We start from the raw sequence: 21,713 nt of genomic DNA on the forward strand, positions 1-21,713 counted from the left end.
GTTTGTGCATCTTTTTCCATTTCCACATGGCTTCTTTTCATGTATAGAGGTTACCAAAACATGAAAAACTGTGATGTTTGTTACATAGTAGTGCAGACTTTACAGGACTAGTTGGCAGTGTAATTGAGATACAGTCTACTCTCAAACTACATGACTGCATGAGCTGCAAAAGAAACTAAACTAAACTAAACCCTACATTATCAGTTTTCACTTGCATTCACGAACAGATGCTATTAGAAAGCTAACCACCTACAAAAACAGCTACTTATAAATAAGATTAACAAGACACAAATTTCACCTTTCCACAGTTTATTTCCTTTTAAAATAATTCATACAAATGCATACAGTCACAAACATATCTTTGTCAGGTTGTCAGTTTTGACCAAAAATAATGATATTTACTGTAGAATATAGAATATGTATACTGTATATTGCTACGCCTACTACTTTACCATAAAGGGGACCAAGGTAGGCAACAGTGGACTGTATGTTACCACCAGGGATGGAATTTCAAGGAGCACCTCGACACTTGAAAAGCTAGTCTGTTGTTTTTGCTTGTGGCACCCATCAGTTTGAATAAGGAATGCTTTGAGTTTTTTATTAGGAAGTACTAGCAAAGAGTTACACTCCCCACGTAACGACAGGCATCTGGTGAGGAAAGATTAAGAGTAAAGTTTAAAATATTTCAGCATTCCTTTCAGGATTTGGGGGCTTCAGCTGACAGTGATATTTAAAAGTCACCTCAGTACTGGACACCCCACTCAGATTTAGGCCAGTGAGAACTCAACACTAGCCTGGGCTGAAAAATACTCTCCAACGGCTAGTGGAATTTCCATCCCTGATCGCTACGTTTACTACCTCACCTTGAAGACGACCAGGTGGGCAACAGTGAACTGTTTTTACTACTCAGCTGCTGGTAGAAGGGGATCGAGAAAGCACCATCACTTAGCTGGCCCGCTAACATCAACAACACGTGAGCTGGAATCAGTAATAAATATTCCTGGTGGCAAAAAGTTTCAGATATTTTACCGTTTCGCTTGCATTGTGGTGATGTAACCAGTAAATACTTGGACTACTGGCTCAGTTTGCTACCTTAGATGTGAAGCATTTTTAGCTTTTTACATAGTGTTAAGTTGTGTATTTAGATGGCAGTCTTTGTAATGATGCCTCGTGGAGAGTACTAGCCACCACCCCTCCTCCCAGTGCTGCTTTTTTTTTAGACACAGATACAACCAAGTCACATTGACACAGGCAGGCAGAACACCATATGTACACATAGACACAGGGGCCACAGAGGGTGGCTAAATGGTACACTCGGGTAGGAGTCATCGTGAAATGTTAAAGGGATACCAGACTGGAGCAATCCATACATTCTGACATGCTATCATTAAACATCTTAACTTCATTGTGCATATATGATGTCTCTCAAGTTTCTGTAAAGTTTTTCGTTCATATGCAGGTTGTTCCTCTTTTAGAAAGCAGTTTGAACTGACAAGTCATAAAGCATTTTTTAAAGTCTCAAAAGTTTGACTTGGGAGCAACTGAAAAATATGATTTGACCCAGTTTTAAGCGCACAACTGCTGGTCATCTGTCAGTAACCATAATCTGTCCTTAACTGAATGTGACATCTGAGTGCGTGAGTTAAACTTCAAATATGATCAGAAAATGGTTTTGGCAGGAAGAATAACAGTTGAATAACTGAGTTTTTTGATGCAGCCTGTTGGCTGAATTGACATATTCAGAGCTGGAAGGGCAACGTCAGTAAAATACTGATTCAGCAGCATAACGCGACACTGATTCATCAATGTTGTGCGTATTCGTAAACCTTGGTTGGTTGAACTGTATATGCTCAATGAGCTTGACAGTTACTGCGTGATAGTGGAAGTACGAGATCATTAGACATGAAGAAGATGTAAGTACCTTTGATGAGACTGTTTCTCAAACTGTAAGCTGCTACAAACTCTCAGTCAGTCGCCTTATGGACAACCTGCTTTGTATTGAGTAATTAACGCAACCACTCGATTTTGCAATTAATAACCACAGCTAGGGATGAAGTGGCCCTAGCCAAGCATACCATTTTGCCACCTTCCTACAGCCTTTCCTCCCACAACCCCCTTCATTTGGGTCAAACATTTACGTAAGTCATAGAGCAAAGTCACATGCCCCTTTAACATAACAAACAAAAGCAAACATTAGATCAACTTTAGCTCTTGTTAAAGTTCTTTTTCTAATGCAGCGGGACACGAAAAGGCAAGCAGGTAGAAAAACAAAAGCACTAAGTGGCATAAAAAGGAAATTTAAAAATAAAAAAAATAATAATATACCAACTGCGGAAACTTAATTTCCTGAGATGGTGTGCAAAAAGCTGCCTTTTTTTGGGGGACTTGTTAATTTGGGGACACACTGAAAAAAAACAAACAGATATTGTATTCTCAAACCAGTTTGGCTACATAGAGAGATCACATGACTCTTGTTTTTGTTAAGACTGGAATACAAATATCAGTATCTTGTTGTTGTAAGTCTAAAAACTGTACACAGACAGGTTACATTCATTTCATAACCTACTACTTTTGCTTGTACATCAAACTAAGGAAAAGACACAGAAAAGGGAGAGAAAGACATGAAACCTGCTTCTCTAACTTTGGACACACTACAGTCTAAGACAGCAGAATTAGATTCAGTATTTTTTTTACTTTCCAAATCTTGAGATAGTTATTTTTTTTTTGTTTTTTTACTTCTGGCAGAGGAAACTATTTAAAACTCAACCTAAGTTGTTATGTGAAGACCAACCTGCCGACCTTGAGTTTTACAGTCTTTCCCAGGACTTCTGGTCGGGGCAGAGGACAACTGTTGTGCTTTGATTAGAGCATTCGACAGCTATCCGCTCCTCCTCCTCATCCTCTTTATCATCATCCTCTTCTTCCTCTTTGGAGTATGAACTGGCTGCTGGGAACCAATGGCCAGAGAGTTGTGAATCGATTGTTTTTGGGACCTCAACCTGTCGATCTGACACTGTGAACCTGTCTGATAACAACTTGTCGCTAGGGAACTTACTGCTTTGACACCTTGTTGCCATGCCGACCTCCTCCGGTTACCACACAACAGGGGCAAGCTTGTGTGTGTGTGTGTGTGTGTGTGTGTGTGTTGCTACAGTTGGTCGTTTGGATGCTGCTCTCTGTCGCCCTCTGGTGGCTTCACTGTGTTTTGTCCAGGAGATGGGGCATGAGGCGGGTGTGAGACAGCGGGTGGGAGGGTGTGTGTGATGGGCACGGCGCTGGGCACGATGCCTTCAACTGGAGGCGGGAGGCCACCAGCTGGCAAGCTCACAACTCCTGGGGGATACCTAGAGGGCAGAGAGAGAGAAACAAAACTGAAGTACAACTGAAACAACAGTTACAGATATGTGAAAGCTGATCGGTCACAGTGTGCCAGATCACATCAGATCTACAATAACATTAGTAAAGCCAATCCAACTGAAATAATTTAGACATTCTCCTCCAACTAAATTACAAAAAAATCTAGCAGTGTCTAGCCATTGAGATTTCATCTGTGGTGCTTGCATTTTAAATATTAAACAGCCCGATCTTTTTCCAGAAACAATGTCCTCATTACTCTGGTGAACAGACTGTCAGCTGTTTTCACAGGGACTTTCTCTGCAGTGGAAAGTAATTCCTGTGAAACATTTTTCAGTGCTGCTTAGCACCAGAAACAAAATTTGATTCAGCTCTATTGTATTGGGGCAAAATCTCAGGAGTATAGTTAAAAACCATCTTCATGGCAAGAATCCATGAGGGATAAGTGATTTGGGTAAATTGACCTTTACAGAAATTATGGGCTGCCTCACATTTTTTTTTGTTGCCCTCCCATGATATTTTGTATCAGGTCCTGTAGTGTTTTGCACAATGCATGGAGTGCAGTGAGCTTTTCTGACAGCTAGCAGCCACAGCACAATGGGCTACAAGAAACAGAAGATCAGTAATGGATCAGGCTTCACAGCAGCAATACTGATCTATTGAAAATGCCTCAAACTGGTGCTGCCGATCAGCAGCCGGCAGCCCAAGTGACTGACTGGCAGATGAAAGAATAGTTAAAGGTTGGGAAAGATGCAAGCTGTGCCTTGATGTTGATATTTGTTTGCTGTTGTGGTCACTGAGGTATCGGAGGATGCTAGCAGGGTGCATCCCAGCCCACTGTGTTGTCGTAGCAACTGTAAATTTCTGTGAAAGACTGGACCTAGCACTGCTGAACTGATAAAGGCATTATTGGCTAACAGGGGTGTATGGCTGGCTGGGTTGTGGACATACAGGGACACTGTCCTTAAATATTTAACAATACATGTATTGAATTATCTGTCAGCCATAAATCACTGTCACTACAAGTTTCTCATTGTGTTGTTACCTATAGGCCCCGTTTAGCTCAGGGTGGACGGTAGCTGGGTCAACTCCTGCCCAGTGGTTGTTCTGGGTGAGGAACTCCTTATTCACACAGTTCTTCAGACTGTCTGGGATACGACCTAAAAACAGAGACGGTGCAAAAGAAGAAGGAAGAGAGAGAGAGAAATATGAAGTGCTGAAGTAAAAAAAAAAAAAAAAGAAATACCTGAAATGAATGGTCCAGTGTTTCTAAGGATCATAGTGTTACTTTTTTTTAACCACACAAACCCAATTTCTGCAGAAAGGTGTGCAAGATTAAAGATTAAACAGGCCGAGCCACCGGGGAAACCACAAACCAGAGGATAGATAAGAAAGAACAAAGAATAAGAAAAAGGAGATGGAAAGAGTGAGGTTGTGAGGAGGAAAGAGAAAGGCAGACTCTGCTGAAAGAATAAGGATGGTTTATGCTTCACTGTACCAGAACCAGAACACCTAAAAATATCTCTTTTCAGACTTGTTTACATTTTTCAGCAGGGGTTTGTGTGTGTGTGTGTGTGTGTATGTATGTGTGTGTGTGTGTGTGTGTGTGTGTGTGCTACCTGTGACAGCCCTTCGGATCTCCCTGGCTGCCTCCTCTCTCATTTCCAGCGATGCCTGTTCACTGTACCAGGCAGCATGTGGGGTGCAGATCAGATTGGGGGCATCCTTTAGTGGGCCCTGGCTGAAACTGACACAATACAAACAATGCAACGAGTTACAGCTGCAAAACATGATTTCATTTATCACTGAATAATATATTTTTTAAGTTACCTAGTTAATTGCTTAGCGCATAAAATGTCATCAAATGGCAAAACAATGCTCATCACAATCTTAAATTTCTTATTTTGTGCAAACAGTCAAAATCCAAAAATTTTATTTATTAGCTTTATTATGTTTTTTGTGTTAAACTAAACCCTAATTACCTGAAAGGCTCTGTCTCGTGAACATCTAGAGCAGCTCCACGTATCCTCCCCTCCTTCAGGGCCTGAGCCAGGGCCTTCTCATCCACCAAACCCCCCCTGGCTGTGTTTACCAGGAACGCCCCCTGACGCATCTTTAACACACAGATGCAGACATATAATCAGTGATTTACTTTTATCTGATAAGACACATTTAGATTTAGATTGTTGTTCTAAAGACATTTAAAGGCACAACGAAATGAAATATTCATTTTTGTCAATGTTGACAACTGATCTTTAAAAAGACAAAGGTTGCAAAGCACTTGTCCCGAGAAATTGTGTATTCTTAGCGCAGAAATTCCCAGTGAAACCTAAGCATAATAATAAATATGTGATATTGTATTGGGCCACATTCTCTATTCACCTTCTTTCCTCCAGCAAGGTCAGAATTGCTAAAGAGCTATAATCCCTTGGGCTGAAGAAGAGTCATCAACGACAGATATTTCCTGAGTGTGTCAGTCATCATATGCAGTGCACACAGCAGAGAACCTCATTCATCTGTATGTAGGTAGTGGACTTCCCTGGGTATCCACTTAATATTTATGACTCTGGTTGATGTAGACATAAATAAATCATTGTGTATGTGTCTGTGTGTGTGTGTGTGTGTGTGTGTGTGTGTGTGTGGCTGTCCCTCCACCTGTTTGATGGTGAAATCGTTGATCAAGTGGTGGTTGTGTTCGTTCAGGCTGCAGTGCAGAGAGACACAGTCAGAGTGGAAGAGCAGGTCCTGAGAAGAAAGACAGGACAGAAGAGCCAGTAAATTCCTCTGTTTACACCTCACGCTGCTGCTCGCTGCTGCAGACACTTCACAGCAGCCACATTACAACAGATCCACACGAACATGTGTAGTTACATGTGGAAAAAATAAAATATTTTGTATCATATATCGTGGTAGTAACTGACAATGGGCACAAGAGGGTGCCTCTTCAGCCACACTGTTTGAGTGGGCAAAGCAGCAGGCCGGTAAATACACATTTGTCATGGCAGTTGGTGAAGAAAGCACTGCTTTGTCAGCAAAGAGAAAGGAAAAAGAAGATTTGGTGTGAATCCACTTAAATGCTGCGCTAGTGCTGAGTTCTTACAGGTTAAAATCCTAGCAGGAGTCTTTGCTGTTACATGCAGTGAAACTTAATCCCTCTTTGAAACTAGCATGAGTCTGGAGCAAAAACAAGACTTGGACTTCCATCTCTGCAACATTGTAGTAACTTTATGATAAAGTAATAGATGTGGCAAAATGCTATCTTTATTTTTAAAGGCAATACATGTTGATGGATAAATGCCGGATTGATTTGCATCTAGTTCTTTAATGTTAGTGTCTGTTAGTTGTGTGAAAGTCAATGATGTTGGACTTGTTGTGAGCTGTACAGGTTGTGAATGTAAACTTGTGTGTTTCTTTTCATAAAACACACAAATGCTGGAAACAGTCAGGTGGTTGCTGATTTCACAGAAACGAAACGACCCAATTATGTGTGCCGCAGTGTGTGTGTGTGTGTGTGTGTGTGTGTGTGTGTGTGTGTGTTTGTGTGTGTGCACTACCTGTAGTGTGGTGACCCTTTGTAGTCCCAGGGATCTTTCTACTCCGTCAGCCAAATAAGGGTCATAGAAAATCACATTGAAGCCAAAGGCCTTGGCTCGCAGAGCTACAGCCTGGCCCACTCGACCTAGAAACACATGAATACACACAAGCACACTCACTGTTAAACACACAGGTGCATTTAGACAAATTCCAGACACATGAATACTCATTCAACTGGAACATAAAAACACAATAACTGCCATTTTTGTGCATCTAATATTTCCATTTTTTGATTTTTGCTTTGTAGAAATGACATAATGCTCTGGCTACACACGACTGCTCATTATTGTTGGCAAATGCTCAGACTGTACAGGGAAGAGATTTGCATTCTACTTCTGGTTTAATCGGCTTATATTTTATTGGCAGTAACTCCTTAGGAAGCCAATTTAGCTGAGCTAAGTACAAAACTTCCCAAAATGAAAAAGAGAGAAAAATGGTTTGATGAAAAACCTGATGGACAGTCTGACCATCCAGCAGAGCTGTGCGCTACATATCGAGCCAAATAAACAAAATAAAAAACCCTTTTTTCAGCGACAGTATGCTAAGTAGGGGCCACTGACAAGGCATTACTCACCGAGCCCTATGAGCCCCAGGGTCTCTCCTCTGATTCTTGCCGCTCCTGACGCCACCTCTCGGATCTGCTCCACGCTCTGGACCCGCGTGCCCTCCCGGAGAGCCTGGCATGAATATCAATGAATTAATACATGCAAAATGACACAGACGACAAAAACATTACAGCTTTACATGATCCAGGTATATCTCATAGTCAGGGCTTTGCACTTGATGAGCAGAGTCTAAATTCTTTTACATATCATGATCATGGTTTTAAAACAAGTCTAAATAATAATATAACTTATAACTGATCTGAGGAACAAATCATTTTACTGTACCTTCTACATCTTACATCAACGTCTTTCAAATACAGCCACATTCTAAAGGAAACGAAATGTTTCAATTTTGCTGATAGACAATTATTAGTAACTGTCGAAACTAAAATTGTGATAACCAAACGTACACCTCTAACCAGTACATCAAAAATGATTTCATTTAAATCCAATTCATTTCATTCCCTCTCATCAGCCACACAAAGCTACAAACCTGGTGCAGCCAGGTGGTACGTCGGTACAAGGTGAGGATGTGACACAGCGTGGAGTCCGCCGTCTCCTCCACTGAAGCTGCTGGCATATTACAAACAGCGATGCCTGTTGGACCAGAGAGCAGATAAGGATTAACAATAGTTTTTGGGCCCTTTGAGGACAAGAGATGAAGTTTGGCTTAAGCTATTTTGGTGGAGAAAATGCAGGCTGAAGGTGCGATGTCAGCAGTTTCCTCCGCAGACACCGCTGGAAACTTACAAATGCCAGAGCCTCTTGGTGGAGGAAGATAGAGGACGTTAGTAAAGCTCTGGCTGTCAGGAGAGAGATGAGTTTTTACTGAGTTCACTTCTTCTCTACAAATATTACAGACTTGTACAGATGGCAGCACCCATTAGAAGGTCGAAATGTTTTTGGAGAATGATAATAATAACTTTACTTATCTAGCACTTTTCTTTGAAGCACAATAACCAACAGTAAAACCAACATTTTTCAAAACCTAAACCTACTAAATTACAAGTACAACACAGAATGTAACAGACAATGAGGAGCAGAGGAAGAGATCTTAAGAGAATTAAGACGAAAAAGAAATAAAGACGTAGTTACAATTAAAGAAAAGGCTGTGCAATAAAAGTGACTTTCACGAAGAGATTTGTTGAGCAAACTTTTTAAACCTTTAATTTTGTTTCTGAACTGATAATGCCACTTGTGATAAATTATATTACTGCAAAGTCATTATTATTTAAAAAGGTAGAATAAAATAAAAAGTTAGTAGTTAAGTAACTTCAAATAATATGTGGTTATATATGACACTTTCATTTAGGGTGTAGGAAAACTATGATAGAAAAAATAGCCTTTTGTTTTGAACTACCTAGAACTATTTTAACTGTTTCCATAGGAAGTGTCTAAAGATGTTTTTTTGTACAGAAGATCATTGCCTTCCTACAAAAGGTCTGAATATTAACTGTAACTTTTTTTAACTTAATATACCACATAATTCTAATAAACAATGCACAATGCAGTGCAGTTAAATTATGTATATGGAGACACACATTCCTGGTAGATAACTTTATAACATGAATGCTGGATTTATATAGTTAACTTGCAATTATCGCTACAAAGGATAAAATCTTTGACACTGATGAATTTGGTTTTGAAAGTGTGCAAAGTCAGCAACCCTCTCTTCTTGTGTGTGTGTGTGTGTGTGTGTGTGTGTGTGTGTGTGTGTGTGTGTGTGTGTGTGTGTGTGTGTGTGTGTGTGTGTGTGTGTGTGTGTGTTCTCACCCAGTTCCCCAGCAGATTTGATGTCGATGTTGTCGTAGCCGCTGCCGATGCGGACAATGATACGCAGAGCTTTAAACTTCTCCAGGTCTTCTCTCATCAGAGTGATAGTGTGGTACATTAGAGCTCCTACAGCTTCATTCAGCACCTGAGCAGCACACATACAACACACACAGTGTCTTCAGAGCAAAGCAACAGGAACATCCGTTTGTGTGTATTCATGTGAAATATCAAAATCTGCACACTCTTCCTTTACCCCCTGTCTGCACACACCCATGCAAATGTGCTTCGTAGGAAACTACATACTGTATGGAAACAGTAAAGTTATCAGCATGTGTTTGTGTAGGGTTGAGCACAAGTCAACCACAGCTTTGCAGAGAGCAGCCACAGTTCACTGAGTTCATTGTCACACTGTTTCCATAAAGTCTCTCGGTTAAGGCTTTTTCTGGAGGTGCTGTTTATATCATCCTCATATCCTGTTTTTAAATATTCCTGCCAGCGTGGAATAATGGCATTTCCTGAATATTACCATGGAAACTAAGCTTTTATAACCACAGGAAACAAGATAAGGTGTCTCTAACAAAACTAACATAAGCAGGAGTCTCATTCTCATTGGATTCTCAGTGGCTTCTAATCAGGATGACGGCTTATTGTCTTAATGGACAATGGAACATAATGACTCAAAAAGCAGATAATTTGATTACCATATAGAACAAATATCTATGGCTCAGTGTAGAAACCAGTTCAGCGTCAGCCATCACCTTTTAATTGATTCTCAGTTAATCTTTCAATCTTTTTCTAACGTTGCCAGCCCTCCTCTTCATGTGTGCGAGAGAGGGTGAAAATGACATGCGGTTCAATTACAATAAAGAAGCCCTTTTAATTACACAATGAGGTGGCTGCTTACTAGAGAGCCAGAAAGAGAGAGAGAGAGAGCAAGAGAGAGACAGGGAGCGAGGGAGAGCCATCTGTTTCTCCCACGCTGTGGCCTACTGAGCGCGCTCACAGAGAGAGTGTGCCTGGCAGACACCCAGGACGAGACGTAACCCTGCCAGACATACAAACCCATTTACAATCCATAGTGGCTGTGGCAAGATCCGAGCCTGACCCACATTTTTAGTTTACTCTCTGTACTCTCCTTTATTCTTCTTCATTTATTTTCCTTTCTTTCTTTAACTTCTCCTTTTCAGTTTTTGTGTCCTGTCTCTTGATCCTTGACCCTTATAATGGATTTGAAGAAGTTTAATAGTGAAACTAGATACAAAAACAGCATATACTCCTTTTAAATGAGCTGAATTGATTATAACGGCGTTAATATTGTGTTTTACTGAGATGAACTATAACTGCCTGTGTTGGTTGACACTCTCTCTGAGTCAGAGTTGCACTGCAGGCTGACGGCTTTGGCTCATTAGTTGTAATGACAGTCTGAATGATGTGATGTGAATGTGGCATAAATGGTCATTTTTCCAGATCAGAGATCACTTGCAAATCAACAAGGTGATTCTGTGTGTTGTAGAAAAACACGGCTGTAGCATCTGTTGCCTCACAGATTTCTCAAAAGATTGTTTTGAAGTGGAATTTTCTGCTTGGTGCCATTTCTTGTACAGTGCTGATGCCTCAAAAAAATCTAAGTTTGTGCTGTGAAGTGGAGCTTGACTGGAGGAGCAATAACTTAATAAATGAAATAAACTGAGACTACTTTTCCATTCACTTGAATGGGAGTAAATATCAGTCAGATTGTGATATTAAAGTGGATAAATAGGGGTCTGATGTGTTCATTAAGACAAGCACTTGGAGAGCGTGAGGGTCTGTGTCTGAGTCTGTATTAGGATGCTATGGTTAACAGGCTAAAGATAAAGACAGCTGCATGCAATAAATTAAAGTTTCAGCAGGTAATTTTACATCCAGGTAGAACAACATAGAATTTTACATGTGTGTGTGTGTGTGTGTGTGTTACCTTCTCGTGGATCTCCTGTGTGGACTGAGCGTCACAGAAGGCCACAGTTGCTACATCTTTCAGGATCGGCATCTCCACAGTGCAGTCGCGCCCGTCCAGCAGTGCCACCAGGGGGCGTGGGTGCATGGGCCCGTTCATAATGGGTGGCCTGATGCCTGCGCGCACACACACACACACAAAAAGGAAAGAAAACGTCAGATGCAAAAGTGATAAAGACAAAGACTTCATTCACTTCAAAAAAAGTCTTCATTGTCAGAGGTGGTGGAAGTGTACACATGCATCTCATGAGTGTAATTTCTTGTTGTTGTGATGAAACACCTGCACAACTGTAATCACCTTCACGGGACTAAGAAATCTTGTATTGCAAAGGTCCTTTTTTTCCCCCATGCAGTATATTTATCAGACCTTCTCTGTCAGTTCTGAAATCTAAAACTGAAGATATGCGTCTCCCCCTGGGCACAGATGGGGTCCTGCTTCAGCTGTATCCCATAATGTTCCTGCTCTGGACTGATGCAGTTGCTATGACAACCATGACAGTAAGCATGGATGGAAAAAATGAAATTCCCAGAGCAGCTGTCTATCTGCTGAAGAGCTAAATTCTGTTAAGAGAGGTCATGTTTCACAGCTGTTTTTCTCCTTATTGCTTTTCAACATTTCTGTTGTTGCAGTTTAATTATTACTGACTTTGTGATGAAGTTTGCTGACTCTCTAAAACAGGCAGTAACTGGAAGGATGGATGAGGTAGGTACTGAAGTTAGGCTTGTAGAAAATAGTACAGACTTGCGCTCAAACAAATGAGCCCTCAAACGTTGAGAATATCCCTTTAGAATTAAAAATCAGGAGGCGGAAAACACCAGTATAATTAAGAGTATCCTTTTATATTTCATCCATTTAATTGAGTTGTCATATATTCATGATGAATGAAGTGCCTGCCTATGTGGACCACTGAGACTGACTCTTGGGAGCAACTTACTTGGGAAAAAATGGGGCAGTCTTATCCATAAAACAACTGAGTGTGCAACCTGAAGCTCTAGATTCGCTCTAGTCTCCATTACTCAATTATCTAGCACACAGTGTGTAAATTTACAAATAGGCAACAAAAATATGATATTTCATTGCTCAAAAACCTTCAAAATGTCACTGAAAATAACAAAAGTCCGGTGGGTGAGAAGACGCAACAGTTCATATGAAGGGATGAGAAATGTCTGAGTAGGAGTGAGCGCCCCCTGCAACCTTTCCACTGCATGTTTTATTAAATCATCTCTTCAGATTAAACCATCAGCCTGACAGTGCTGCCAGGCCTTACGGGAGGAGAAGTAGCATTTAACAAATCAGATACTAGTGGGCCTTTGTGCAGGTTTAACAGGAACAGTCGTCAAAGGGAGCTGCATTTATCAGTTTTCCTTAACTATTCCCTCCCACAGCAATCTTCCTGTATCTATGGTTTGTCCCTCCTCTTGGGTAACTGAAGGGTTGTTAATCATTTCCCATCACTGACACTGACATATTGACTGAGAACCCAGACATCTGAAGAATGGGCAGATTTAGAGTCAGAGGAAAAATTGAGAAAGTGTGTATGTAATTGTGTCTCTTTGACAGGCAAAGTTTTGACAGACCTCTAAAACACTCAAGCTGAAATGAGTGCAGAGTTGTGCCTGTTTCTGCTGATGCTGACTCTTCCCATCACTCATTCCCGACCTATTCCCATCTGAGATGTGAGGGCTGACATCTCAAATAAGCAGCTGCCTCTGTCATTTCTCTCAGAATATTTCTCCTAAAACAGTTTTTTGCAACTCAAGAGTTCCAGATGGAGCTTGTTTTCCAGCTGCATGGGCTAACATCATGAGAAAGTGGCCGAATCATTAAACCAGTCATTTCAAAATCAGCTTTCTACAGTCTCTACAATATTTTGAATGCCAAGGATCCCTGAGAATCAGATTTGTAGACAGATGTTTGGCAGCATCAATCCTGCAAATTAGTTTGGAAAATTTGGGCAGGGATACTGAGCGACGCTCTTCCCTGAAGAGCTATCATTAAATAGCCCATAAGCAAAATAAGTTAAAGGAAAAGTCCCTGCTGGACTGATACTCGCAGTATTTATCATTCATCTCTGATTTTCATTGCTTTCCACTCGTGTTTTTGTAATGAACCTGTTTTCTACCAGTTATCAAAGTTATATCTCTCAATTTTCAGTAATGTGTTTTTCCCCCGAACCTCTTGACAATCTTGAGTTATGTTATGATTAGCTTTTTGAATTATGCAAATACAAAGGGATTTTCTGGTTTATGAAATCCCCAAAGCTTTCTTTGCAAATGCAACATATTTTGTGATTGCATCACTACTGGAAGCTGCTGTTGTTGGAGAAACTGGTATATCAGCTTCTTCTGCAATGAACTGATTATTGCAGGGTTATATGTTGGTGCAAAATAGTCTGGAGAGACGTTGGTGTTATCTTTCATTTGGAGGGACACCTAATTGTGACGTGTAGTATTAATGTTTAATCAGCTATTCCTACTCAGTTACTAGTCAGTATTTTTGTTATTTTGTGCCTCACATTTGTTCTGGCGAAACAGCTCAGTGACCAGACAGTGAGCTGTGCTATCCTGGGCAGCTCCCAGAAGTCTATGAGTGTAACTATATTTAACATGAATAAGAAGCAGGGCAGTACTGAAAAAAGAGCAGAGGGGCGGATGCAGATGGATGATATTCCTCTTTCTTATATAAAATGCTGTTGCAGCAACCAAATACTTGTCTAAAAACATTCTGCTTAGTCTTGAAACTGCTGTGATTCTTTTTTCCCCTCAGACTCTAAGTGTTTTTTTCCAGTTGTTGACCCAGCCAGTGTGCATGCATGGGGAAATAATGTATACACTGATTACTTGCATTTCTGGTTCATGCTCCACTGTGCTGCAGTGTTCAGGGTTTGGTTGTGACAGAATACAAGTGTTCTGTATTTAGAGCACAGAAATGAGGTGTCTGTAGTCAGTCTGTGTTTAAACATTGTTAAAACATTCGAGGGACAGTACAGAATACTTCCAGAGTACATCTGTGCTAATTTTAAAAAATGGGTTTTTTTCCAAACAACATAGTCATGAGATATTTTTAACCTAACGTGCATGTATTTCTTCCTGCATGTATCACGCAACAGAAGGGCATGCATAGCTTGTGTGAGTATACACAGGGCCATGTTACTGTAACTGTGGAATTAGTTCATACAGTGATGATCAGGAATTTAATGCTGATTTTTGCACCTACACAGTTACAGTTTTACAGTGACAATTAAATGTCTGATTTTGCTTACAGCATGTTATAGTTGTGACATCTTAGTGAATGAAGGCAAAATCACTTCCTGTGGGCTTTCACTTAAAAAAAAAAAAAAGAAGAAGGATAATAGACTGCATTTTTGCAGCACTCAGAAGCAAAGATAGCTCACAACATAGCGCAATCCATCACACAATTTCTGTATTGTCTTCTTATCTCCATCGTCAGATTACAGCATGAAACCTGATCTGATGAAGCGGCAGTAAGACCAATAAAGTGAAACTCAAATCCTGCTCACAATGCCTTATGTGGCCTGGTAAAACATTAGCTTTTTGTAATAGGATTTGCCTGGAGGCCATTGCACTTACACGTCAATACAAAATCAATGGTGCACAGCTGAGAAATAAGAATTCAACAAGAACAAAAAGTCCTGTAAACCTTCAACGCAGCCCTGATTGTAACTCAGATATAATCATAAGGAGCACGCTGGCCTGTAGCTGCTGTGTTACACAGTGTTTTGACCTATAGACTCATCTTTTATTAGATTTAATTTGAGCTGAAACACTTTGGAACAAAATGTGACTCAGATGTTGTGTGTAATTAAACAACATAAAACATGGTGTTCACATGAAAATAATACTGAAATCTGGTCAGTCTAGTCAGCGCAGCAGAGTGGTGTTTTTGGAAAGTAACAGAGATTCCAGACATTTCTCCAGCTCACACTTGGTCAGAGTGAGGGAGGAAATAGCTCTCATTCCAGCACCAAGCATGACCTTGGAAGGACCAGCACCACTGACTGCTGAGTGCATTGCATTTGCATTTACTCATTTGGCTTTTATCCAAAGCAACTTCAAGAGAGGAGCAGCACTGAAGCTTCAGGACAGTAGGAGACTTTAGAGTAAGCACTAGGTACTAAATCTGTCCAATAACGTGCAAGGAGATCAGTAAGTATGAGTTAGGCACCTTAGGGTCTTAGAGGTGATAGCAGAGGAGGTGGCCTCAGAGGAGATGAGTCTTCAAGAGATTCGTGAGATTAGAGGGACGTCCCCTCTCTGATGGCTTGTTCCACCGTCGGGGAAGCACAAACGAGAACAGTCTGGACATGTTTGATATTGAGGATTTAAAATCGGGATGATTGCGACTGTGATTGCGCCAGTCCCTGTTCAGCTGACGGCATTGCCAAGGAATGGGTAATGTTTTGAAGGTGAAAAATAATTTTTCATTGTTTGTGGTAATGCTGATCTTATCATTGTAAAAAGCAGTTTTGGCAGCACTGATGGTGGATGAGAAGGAAGATAGGAGCAACTAATGGCCCTCGAGATCAGTTGGGTCACTGGATTTACGCTATTTTGTCAGGTCAGCTTTTGGATGATATCAGTCAGCCACGGCTGAGGCAGGTTAGAGCTGCAGGTCAGAGATTTGGTGGATAGAGGACAAAGGCTTTCCAGACATGAGCTGGAGTCAGTGTAGAGCAGAGAGACTCTGAGGTCCAAAGACTCTAAGTCCAAAAGACTTAAAATCCAACCAAATACTTGAACGTGCTGCAAACACTCACAACACAAGCGAACCCTTTCTGGAACACACTTGCATGGAGGTATTACAATAAATGCATTAAAATACATCCATGTGCACTTCTTCAATGTTTTTAACTTCAAAAGTCACAATGCATTGAACAACAAGTGCGTTCCAGCCGGGTTCATCACTTTTTACTGTCCCCTGGAAACACTTCCATTGTGTTGTGAGTATTTGCAGCACACATGTTGTCAAATTGATGAAGATGTTTTCAGAATTTGCCCGTGTTTTGTCTATATGCATGTGTTTTCTTAAGTTGCAGTGCGTTGAGCTCTCAGGGCCACCGTACTTTATAGTGGTGATACATTTTGTGTTTATTGGAAACAACAAGAAAGGAGTGAAAGCTCATAGGTTATAGAGCCGAGTACAGACAGTTAGCCTCGTCGGTGGACTCGCACAGGTACGCTGGTCTATACCCAAAGAGGGCTTCAGCAATGGTTTCTATTGGATAGTACTGTACCATAAGATAAAACACCCATCTGTACTCCCTCTCTCTGTCTCTTCCATGCTCACAAACCTAAGCTCAACAGTCTATACAGTAATCCACTCTCTCTTTGTGGATTCTTAAATTGAACAAACTCGAATGGCCATTATCTCCTGGTCTCTTTTATTTAATGTATTTCCTCACTTTCCCGTCACATTAAACACTCATTAAATTCTTCATTATATTAAATAATTGCTCAGACTTTCCGCTCACTATGCTCAATTCCTAAACTCTAAACCCTCATCCATCTCTTCCATCTCTACTTTCCCTTTCTCATTATATTCAATACTCCAGTACACACTCTCTCTCTCTCTACCCCCCCATAGCCCCAGGGCTGGGTGACTGCTGGGAGCTTTCACAGTGCAAACAGGCCTCTTCACAGCCAACGGGGCCACAGCTCCAGTTCTGCTCTTGCCATCTATGCAGTTTTTTTCTTCTACTATGCTTTGTTTCATTTTCACTACTGTATGTGGTAAACATTATTAGGCAATGCAGTGTTAGAAATCTGCGACCAAGGCCAAAATCAGAAATGAGAGAAGTGAAAGTTTTGTTGGTGATAACTGTTCAATAAAAACAAGAACCATCTGCATAGTAACATTTCCGTCTGTGCAGTTTATGCTTCAGGGCCTGGGACACTAAATCACATCCCCTGATATGAAAATTGTGTCTCGAAAAAATTTGTAATCAAACCAAAACGAGGCTAACGCCGTTTGACTGACATGTAGGGATGGAAAAAGCATCTGCCAGTGACTGCATGGGACTGCAGCATGAGAGCCAGTGGGAAAGCCCTGCAGCCTGCCTGTATCCAGCTGTTACTGACCAGCTCACCAGAATAGCTGGATTTTTGTCCCTGAGGAACGGGACAATGTTTTCAGACTGCCAGTCAACAGAGACGACGTCAAAGATCAGCAATTATCATGTGTTTTAAATCACCAGGACGTCTGAAACCCTTGATAGATAGTGATCTACCAAAACAAGCTGCAAGTGTCTGGTTTGGACCGGCATCGAAGAACGACAACAGTTTGTCACCACACACTCGTAAAACAATCTCATTTTCAGAGCATCTGTGGGTCTAGTTTATTGTAACAAACTTTAAACTTAGGGGGAAAAAAACATGGTTGGAAATGATTAGCCCTTTAAGCAAATGGACTGAAAAATAATCTGCAACTATTCTGTAATAATTTAAAGTTATTTGTATTTTATTGTCACCGTAGACTTGGCACCTATTTAGTGATTAATCCAGAAAACATTTAGCTGATGAATAAGTGATGAAAATAGAGCTAAAATGACAGATCCATTAGTCAAAGGAAAATTAATCTGCAAAATGTCTATAATCAATATATTTTTTAAGTCAGTTAAAAGTCAGTAATAATATTAAGCTTTTGCTAGTTTCAGCTTCTAAAATGTGAGAATTTGCTGCTTACCCTGTTTTATATCATCGTTCTCTGAATATCTTTGGCTCTTGTACAGTTGGTTGGACATAAAATATCTGAGGATGTCATCTTTAAAATAGTAGTTTCTTTTTACTATTGTATTATTGTTGGGTTTTTTCTATAAACACCTCTCACTTTTACAGCCATAGCACGTCGGCCTATCAGTTGTATTAGGATCAAAGTGAGCATCCATTCTCCTTCATTTCAGTCTATTCAAACCACAGGTCACACACGCCTTCACAAAACATTTTCAGTTATTGCCAAAGAACGAGCAGCTGTTAAATGTTTTTTCTTTGGTTTTTCAGCTCTGAAATAAGGTCAGACTTCCTGAATTAAATCTCTTTTCAGTCCCTTTCCAACTGAACTGAAAATGAACCCTGGCACATTCACGTTTCAGCTACAGTGTTTGTATTTTGCACTGTGCTGAAGGGAGAAGAGAGGAAAGCGCTGCTGTCGGCACCTGTGATCAGTCAGTAACTGTAACAACCAACCATCGAGCCACAGCACGGCCGATTTATAATGTTACTGGCTCTTGTGGCATGCAGCAACATGACGTGGTCAAAAAGCCCCCATATCTGTCTTTCACCCCCTCAGTGTTGATCCTGCCATCCCTTCATCTCTTGTTTCCTCATTTTCAGATCTCCATCTCTCATTCAGTCTCATTTCCCCAGGCTTTCTTTATCTCCCTTGCCATTTCCCTTTTTTCTTTTCCTGTCCCGTGCATCTCTAAGAATTAGAAAAGCCGTGTTTTATACCATTACTTAAAAACGGCTGAATGTGCAGGTACAAAGCGTTCAGGTAGCTTGACACACACACACGCACACACACACGCACAACCTGCCCTACCCACATGTACAAAAATACAGGTGCATACTCAGCACACCGATCCATGCTGGTTGACATAACTAATATGCAGTGATATATGATATATCCAAGTGCTTACACATAGAAATGATCACCCTGCAAGTCGTCTCTTTCTCCCTCTCTCACACACACTGACTAGTACACACACACTCATACACACACAAATGCAAGGTCTTAATTTGCAGGCTGTGTATCAACGATCCAGTTCAGGTTTGTCAGCTTTTTGTTCCCACTACTAAGACACAAGCAGCAAAACAGACAAGGAGGTACGACGTTTGGCTGCAGCTTAGTTGTGGTGTCCGATTCAGGGTCAAAGTTCGAAGATGCAAATCTTAGTTAATTCACCCCTGTGTCTGAGCAGGGCTGACAACCAGTGCATATTTACACATCTCTCAGTTTTACAGCAGCTCTACTTGCTTTTATGTGCAGATAGAAGCTGCATGGAGATCAGCTATTTGAAAGGACAAATTTCAGCTGTACAGTAACCTCTGCCAAGGTCTAAATCAATAGATCAATAAAGCTATACACTTGTGGCCACTACAGCCACTCCACACACACACACACACACCCCTGCACTGAATAAGAGACTAGAGAAAAAAGAACATTTGAGGCTGGATATGGAGCCTTTCCATGCGGTTAGAAAACACATTTTCTAAAAACGTGTGTATTTCATTAGATTTTATAGCAGTTTTTTCGGATGTGAAATGATAAGTTATTTTCAACCCGTAGGCCTCTAAGAATGAAGTCAAATTAACAACCTGAAAAGAGAAAACTAGCTCTTCACCACTGTACATATCCAAGGTGAGGGGTGTCACCAATAGACAATGCTGATTTGTAAGCTGCCACAAACCAAAAAGGTTTAGTACTGGGTTATACAATACTTGCACTACAGGAAATGCTACATTTAAATACAGGGCCATAACTGGATTATTGTATGGCCGTCGGCCCATTATATTGGATTAACTGTTAATATGCAGAAGAAAGTCACAATCGCTTTCAAGTTTCAATTGGATTGGGGTCAGTCTGGATACAGTCTGGAGTAAATGTGCCCCATTAATGGATTATTAAGGCCATGAGACATTTATTGTATTTAGATAAAGTGTTCCCAAACTGGTGTCCAAGGACCCACAAGGGGTCTTTGAGTGGGTTCAAAGGCTTTCCCAGCAAAATTAAAAAATGGTTTAATTTCACGTATATTTCCTGTTAATTAGAGCTGGCCCATTAATCAGTATATGGCAGTTTATTATTATTACTGGCTCATAATATCTAGCTGATAGCCTTTAGTCTGCCCAGATTTATTTTATACTCAATTATCAGTAGATGACCAGAGAGTCCATCAGTGGCAGACCTACACGCTCATTAGCCGACCACATTTCTATTTTTCTCCGTTCTCTGATGAAAAGACAAAAGGCGATTTTAAACAGTGAGACAACCAAAGTTACTGCCACCTGATAAATATTGCAACACAAGCCTCCTAGTGCAGACGATGACTGTAAACCTGTGTGTGATGACACCAATAGCAAAACTATGCAGGCAGCTGTCTCTGAGTTCCTGCTTCATGGCTGCCAGCTGAGTGAGCTCTTCCAGCTGCAGGTCTTACACTAACCAGACTCACCTGACTCTGCAGACATATAAGTTAATAACAACAATGCATGTTCCTGAGTAATGAGCGCTTTTCATTAAGGGCTCATAAGGAGAATTATAGCCTGTCTACTGATTGTTGTTTTGGGATGTTACATTACAGGCCTGTTATTTTTTTCTGTATATGATGGCACTGTATTTAGCCACCTGTCTAGACTGCAGGGCTTCTCAATTACATTTCCCTTTTTAGCATAGCATTTCTTAATAAAAATGAACAAATTGTTTCCATTTAGTTAATGTAACTGGCAAGTATTATATTGGCTAACCTTCACTGCATATATCAGGTCTTGAAATGCCAAACCTTTCAGCAGTGGGTGGTAGATCTTTCACTGCTGCTTTTCTTATTATCTCAAATATTTCCTTGTATGCATTAGACATAATAGACCTAGCCTTTCTGTGGCTGTTACCACATAGTCTCCTTGCTCAGCACTTGAGGCTTCAGATTTCTAAGTGCTGTCAATTATACCTGCATCGCTGTCTATTCTTTCAGACTAGTCAGGTTCCCTGCTTAAATCAAATCCTCAAGTCAAAGTGCTCATCTGTGAGGGTGATACAGTTCAAATAAAAATGTGAAAGCAATTATGCAATTTAATAATTCAGTATTTAAAGTGTGTACTATGATTTAAAAAAAAAAAAAGAAACATCTGAGTGTTTTAGGTAAGTAAAGCTCATGAAAAGTAACATTTTTTAAACAGTTAATCAATTAAAACCAAGTGTCCGTTCATTGTTAGTCTGTCATGCAGGTGTGTCCATGACTTGTAAACTAATAGTTCTTCTAAGTGACATTGGGTTGTGGTTTTCGTTAGTTGGCGACATGTCACAACATGAGCCGTTTCCTTGATTTTATCCCATGACACAATAATGGGACCTCACCTCCTGGTGGGAAACTGCCTGGATCTATGAAACACAATCACATTATTCTTTACCTTTTAAACAGCTTGTGAAATTATTCTGTAAAGTCAAATACACCAATCAAATTAGCCAAATGAACAATAAGATTGCACTTATGACTTTTATCCAGATATTTTCTGAGCTTACAAGGGATGTAGGAAGTGACTGACGTGTGTGTGTCATAGATGTTGGTCTTTATAGTCAGATCAGACATGACTCAACAGTCACAGATCAGAGGACCCCTGCCTTCCAAAACACGAGTCAACACATCCATCAATCAGCAGGGA

General features: G+C 40.6%; 1 protein-coding gene and 1 long non-coding RNA gene across 4 annotated transcripts in view; one reads left to right on the forward strand and one right to left on the reverse strand.

Annotated features, from left to right (window-relative positions):
* The window catches only part of LOC139637946 (uncharacterized), a 69,181-nt gene that overhangs the window by 43,120 nt on the left and 4,348 nt on the right, over nucleotides 1-21,713 (forward strand). Inside the window, exon 8 of one of the 2 annotated variants that reach the window (XR_011694726.1) lies at nucleotides 16,924-18,480. The exons of the other annotated variant lie outside the window; for it this stretch is intronic. This is a non-coding gene — a long non-coding RNA (uncharacterized lncRNA). Of the gene's footprint in view, nucleotides 1-16,923; nucleotides 18,481-21,713 lie in introns of those variants that run through there. 2 annotated transcript variants of the gene reach the window in all.
* LOC139637939 (C-terminal-binding protein 1) overlaps nucleotides 2,714-21,713 on the reverse strand; it is a 29,578-nt gene continuing 10,578 nt past the window's right edge. For both annotated transcript variants that reach the window (XM_071506949.1, XM_071506948.1), the window contains 10 exons: nucleotides 11,281-11,435; nucleotides 9,327-9,471; nucleotides 8,047-8,150; nucleotides 7,523-7,625; nucleotides 6,909-7,033; nucleotides 6,010-6,099; nucleotides 5,337-5,467; nucleotides 4,974-5,101; nucleotides 4,400-4,514; nucleotides 2,714-3,344 (listed from right to left, as the gene is read on the reverse strand). In XM_071506949.1, the coding sequence (XP_071363050.1) occupies nucleotides 3,149-3,344; nucleotides 4,400-4,514; nucleotides 4,974-5,101; nucleotides 5,337-5,467; nucleotides 6,010-6,099; nucleotides 6,909-7,033; nucleotides 7,523-7,625; nucleotides 8,047-8,150; nucleotides 9,327-9,471; nucleotides 11,281-11,418 (1,275 nt within the window). In that variant the 5' untranslated portion in view covers nucleotides 11,419-11,435 and the 3' untranslated portion in view covers nucleotides 2,714-3,148. The remainder of the gene's footprint in view (nucleotides 3,345-4,399; nucleotides 4,515-4,973; nucleotides 5,102-5,336; nucleotides 5,468-6,009; nucleotides 6,100-6,908; nucleotides 7,034-7,522; nucleotides 7,626-8,046; nucleotides 8,151-9,326; nucleotides 9,472-11,280; nucleotides 11,436-21,713) is intronic.

The sequence above is a fragment of the Trachinotus anak genome, unplaced genomic scaffold (genome assembly GCF_046630095.1).
Source record: "Trachinotus anak isolate AG129_WGS33_773 ecotype Australia unplaced genomic scaffold, CSIRO_AGI_Tana_v1 ptg000021l, whole genome shotgun sequence".
Taxonomy (NCBI): Eukaryota; Metazoa; Chordata; class Actinopteri; order Carangiformes; family Carangidae; genus Trachinotus; species Trachinotus anak.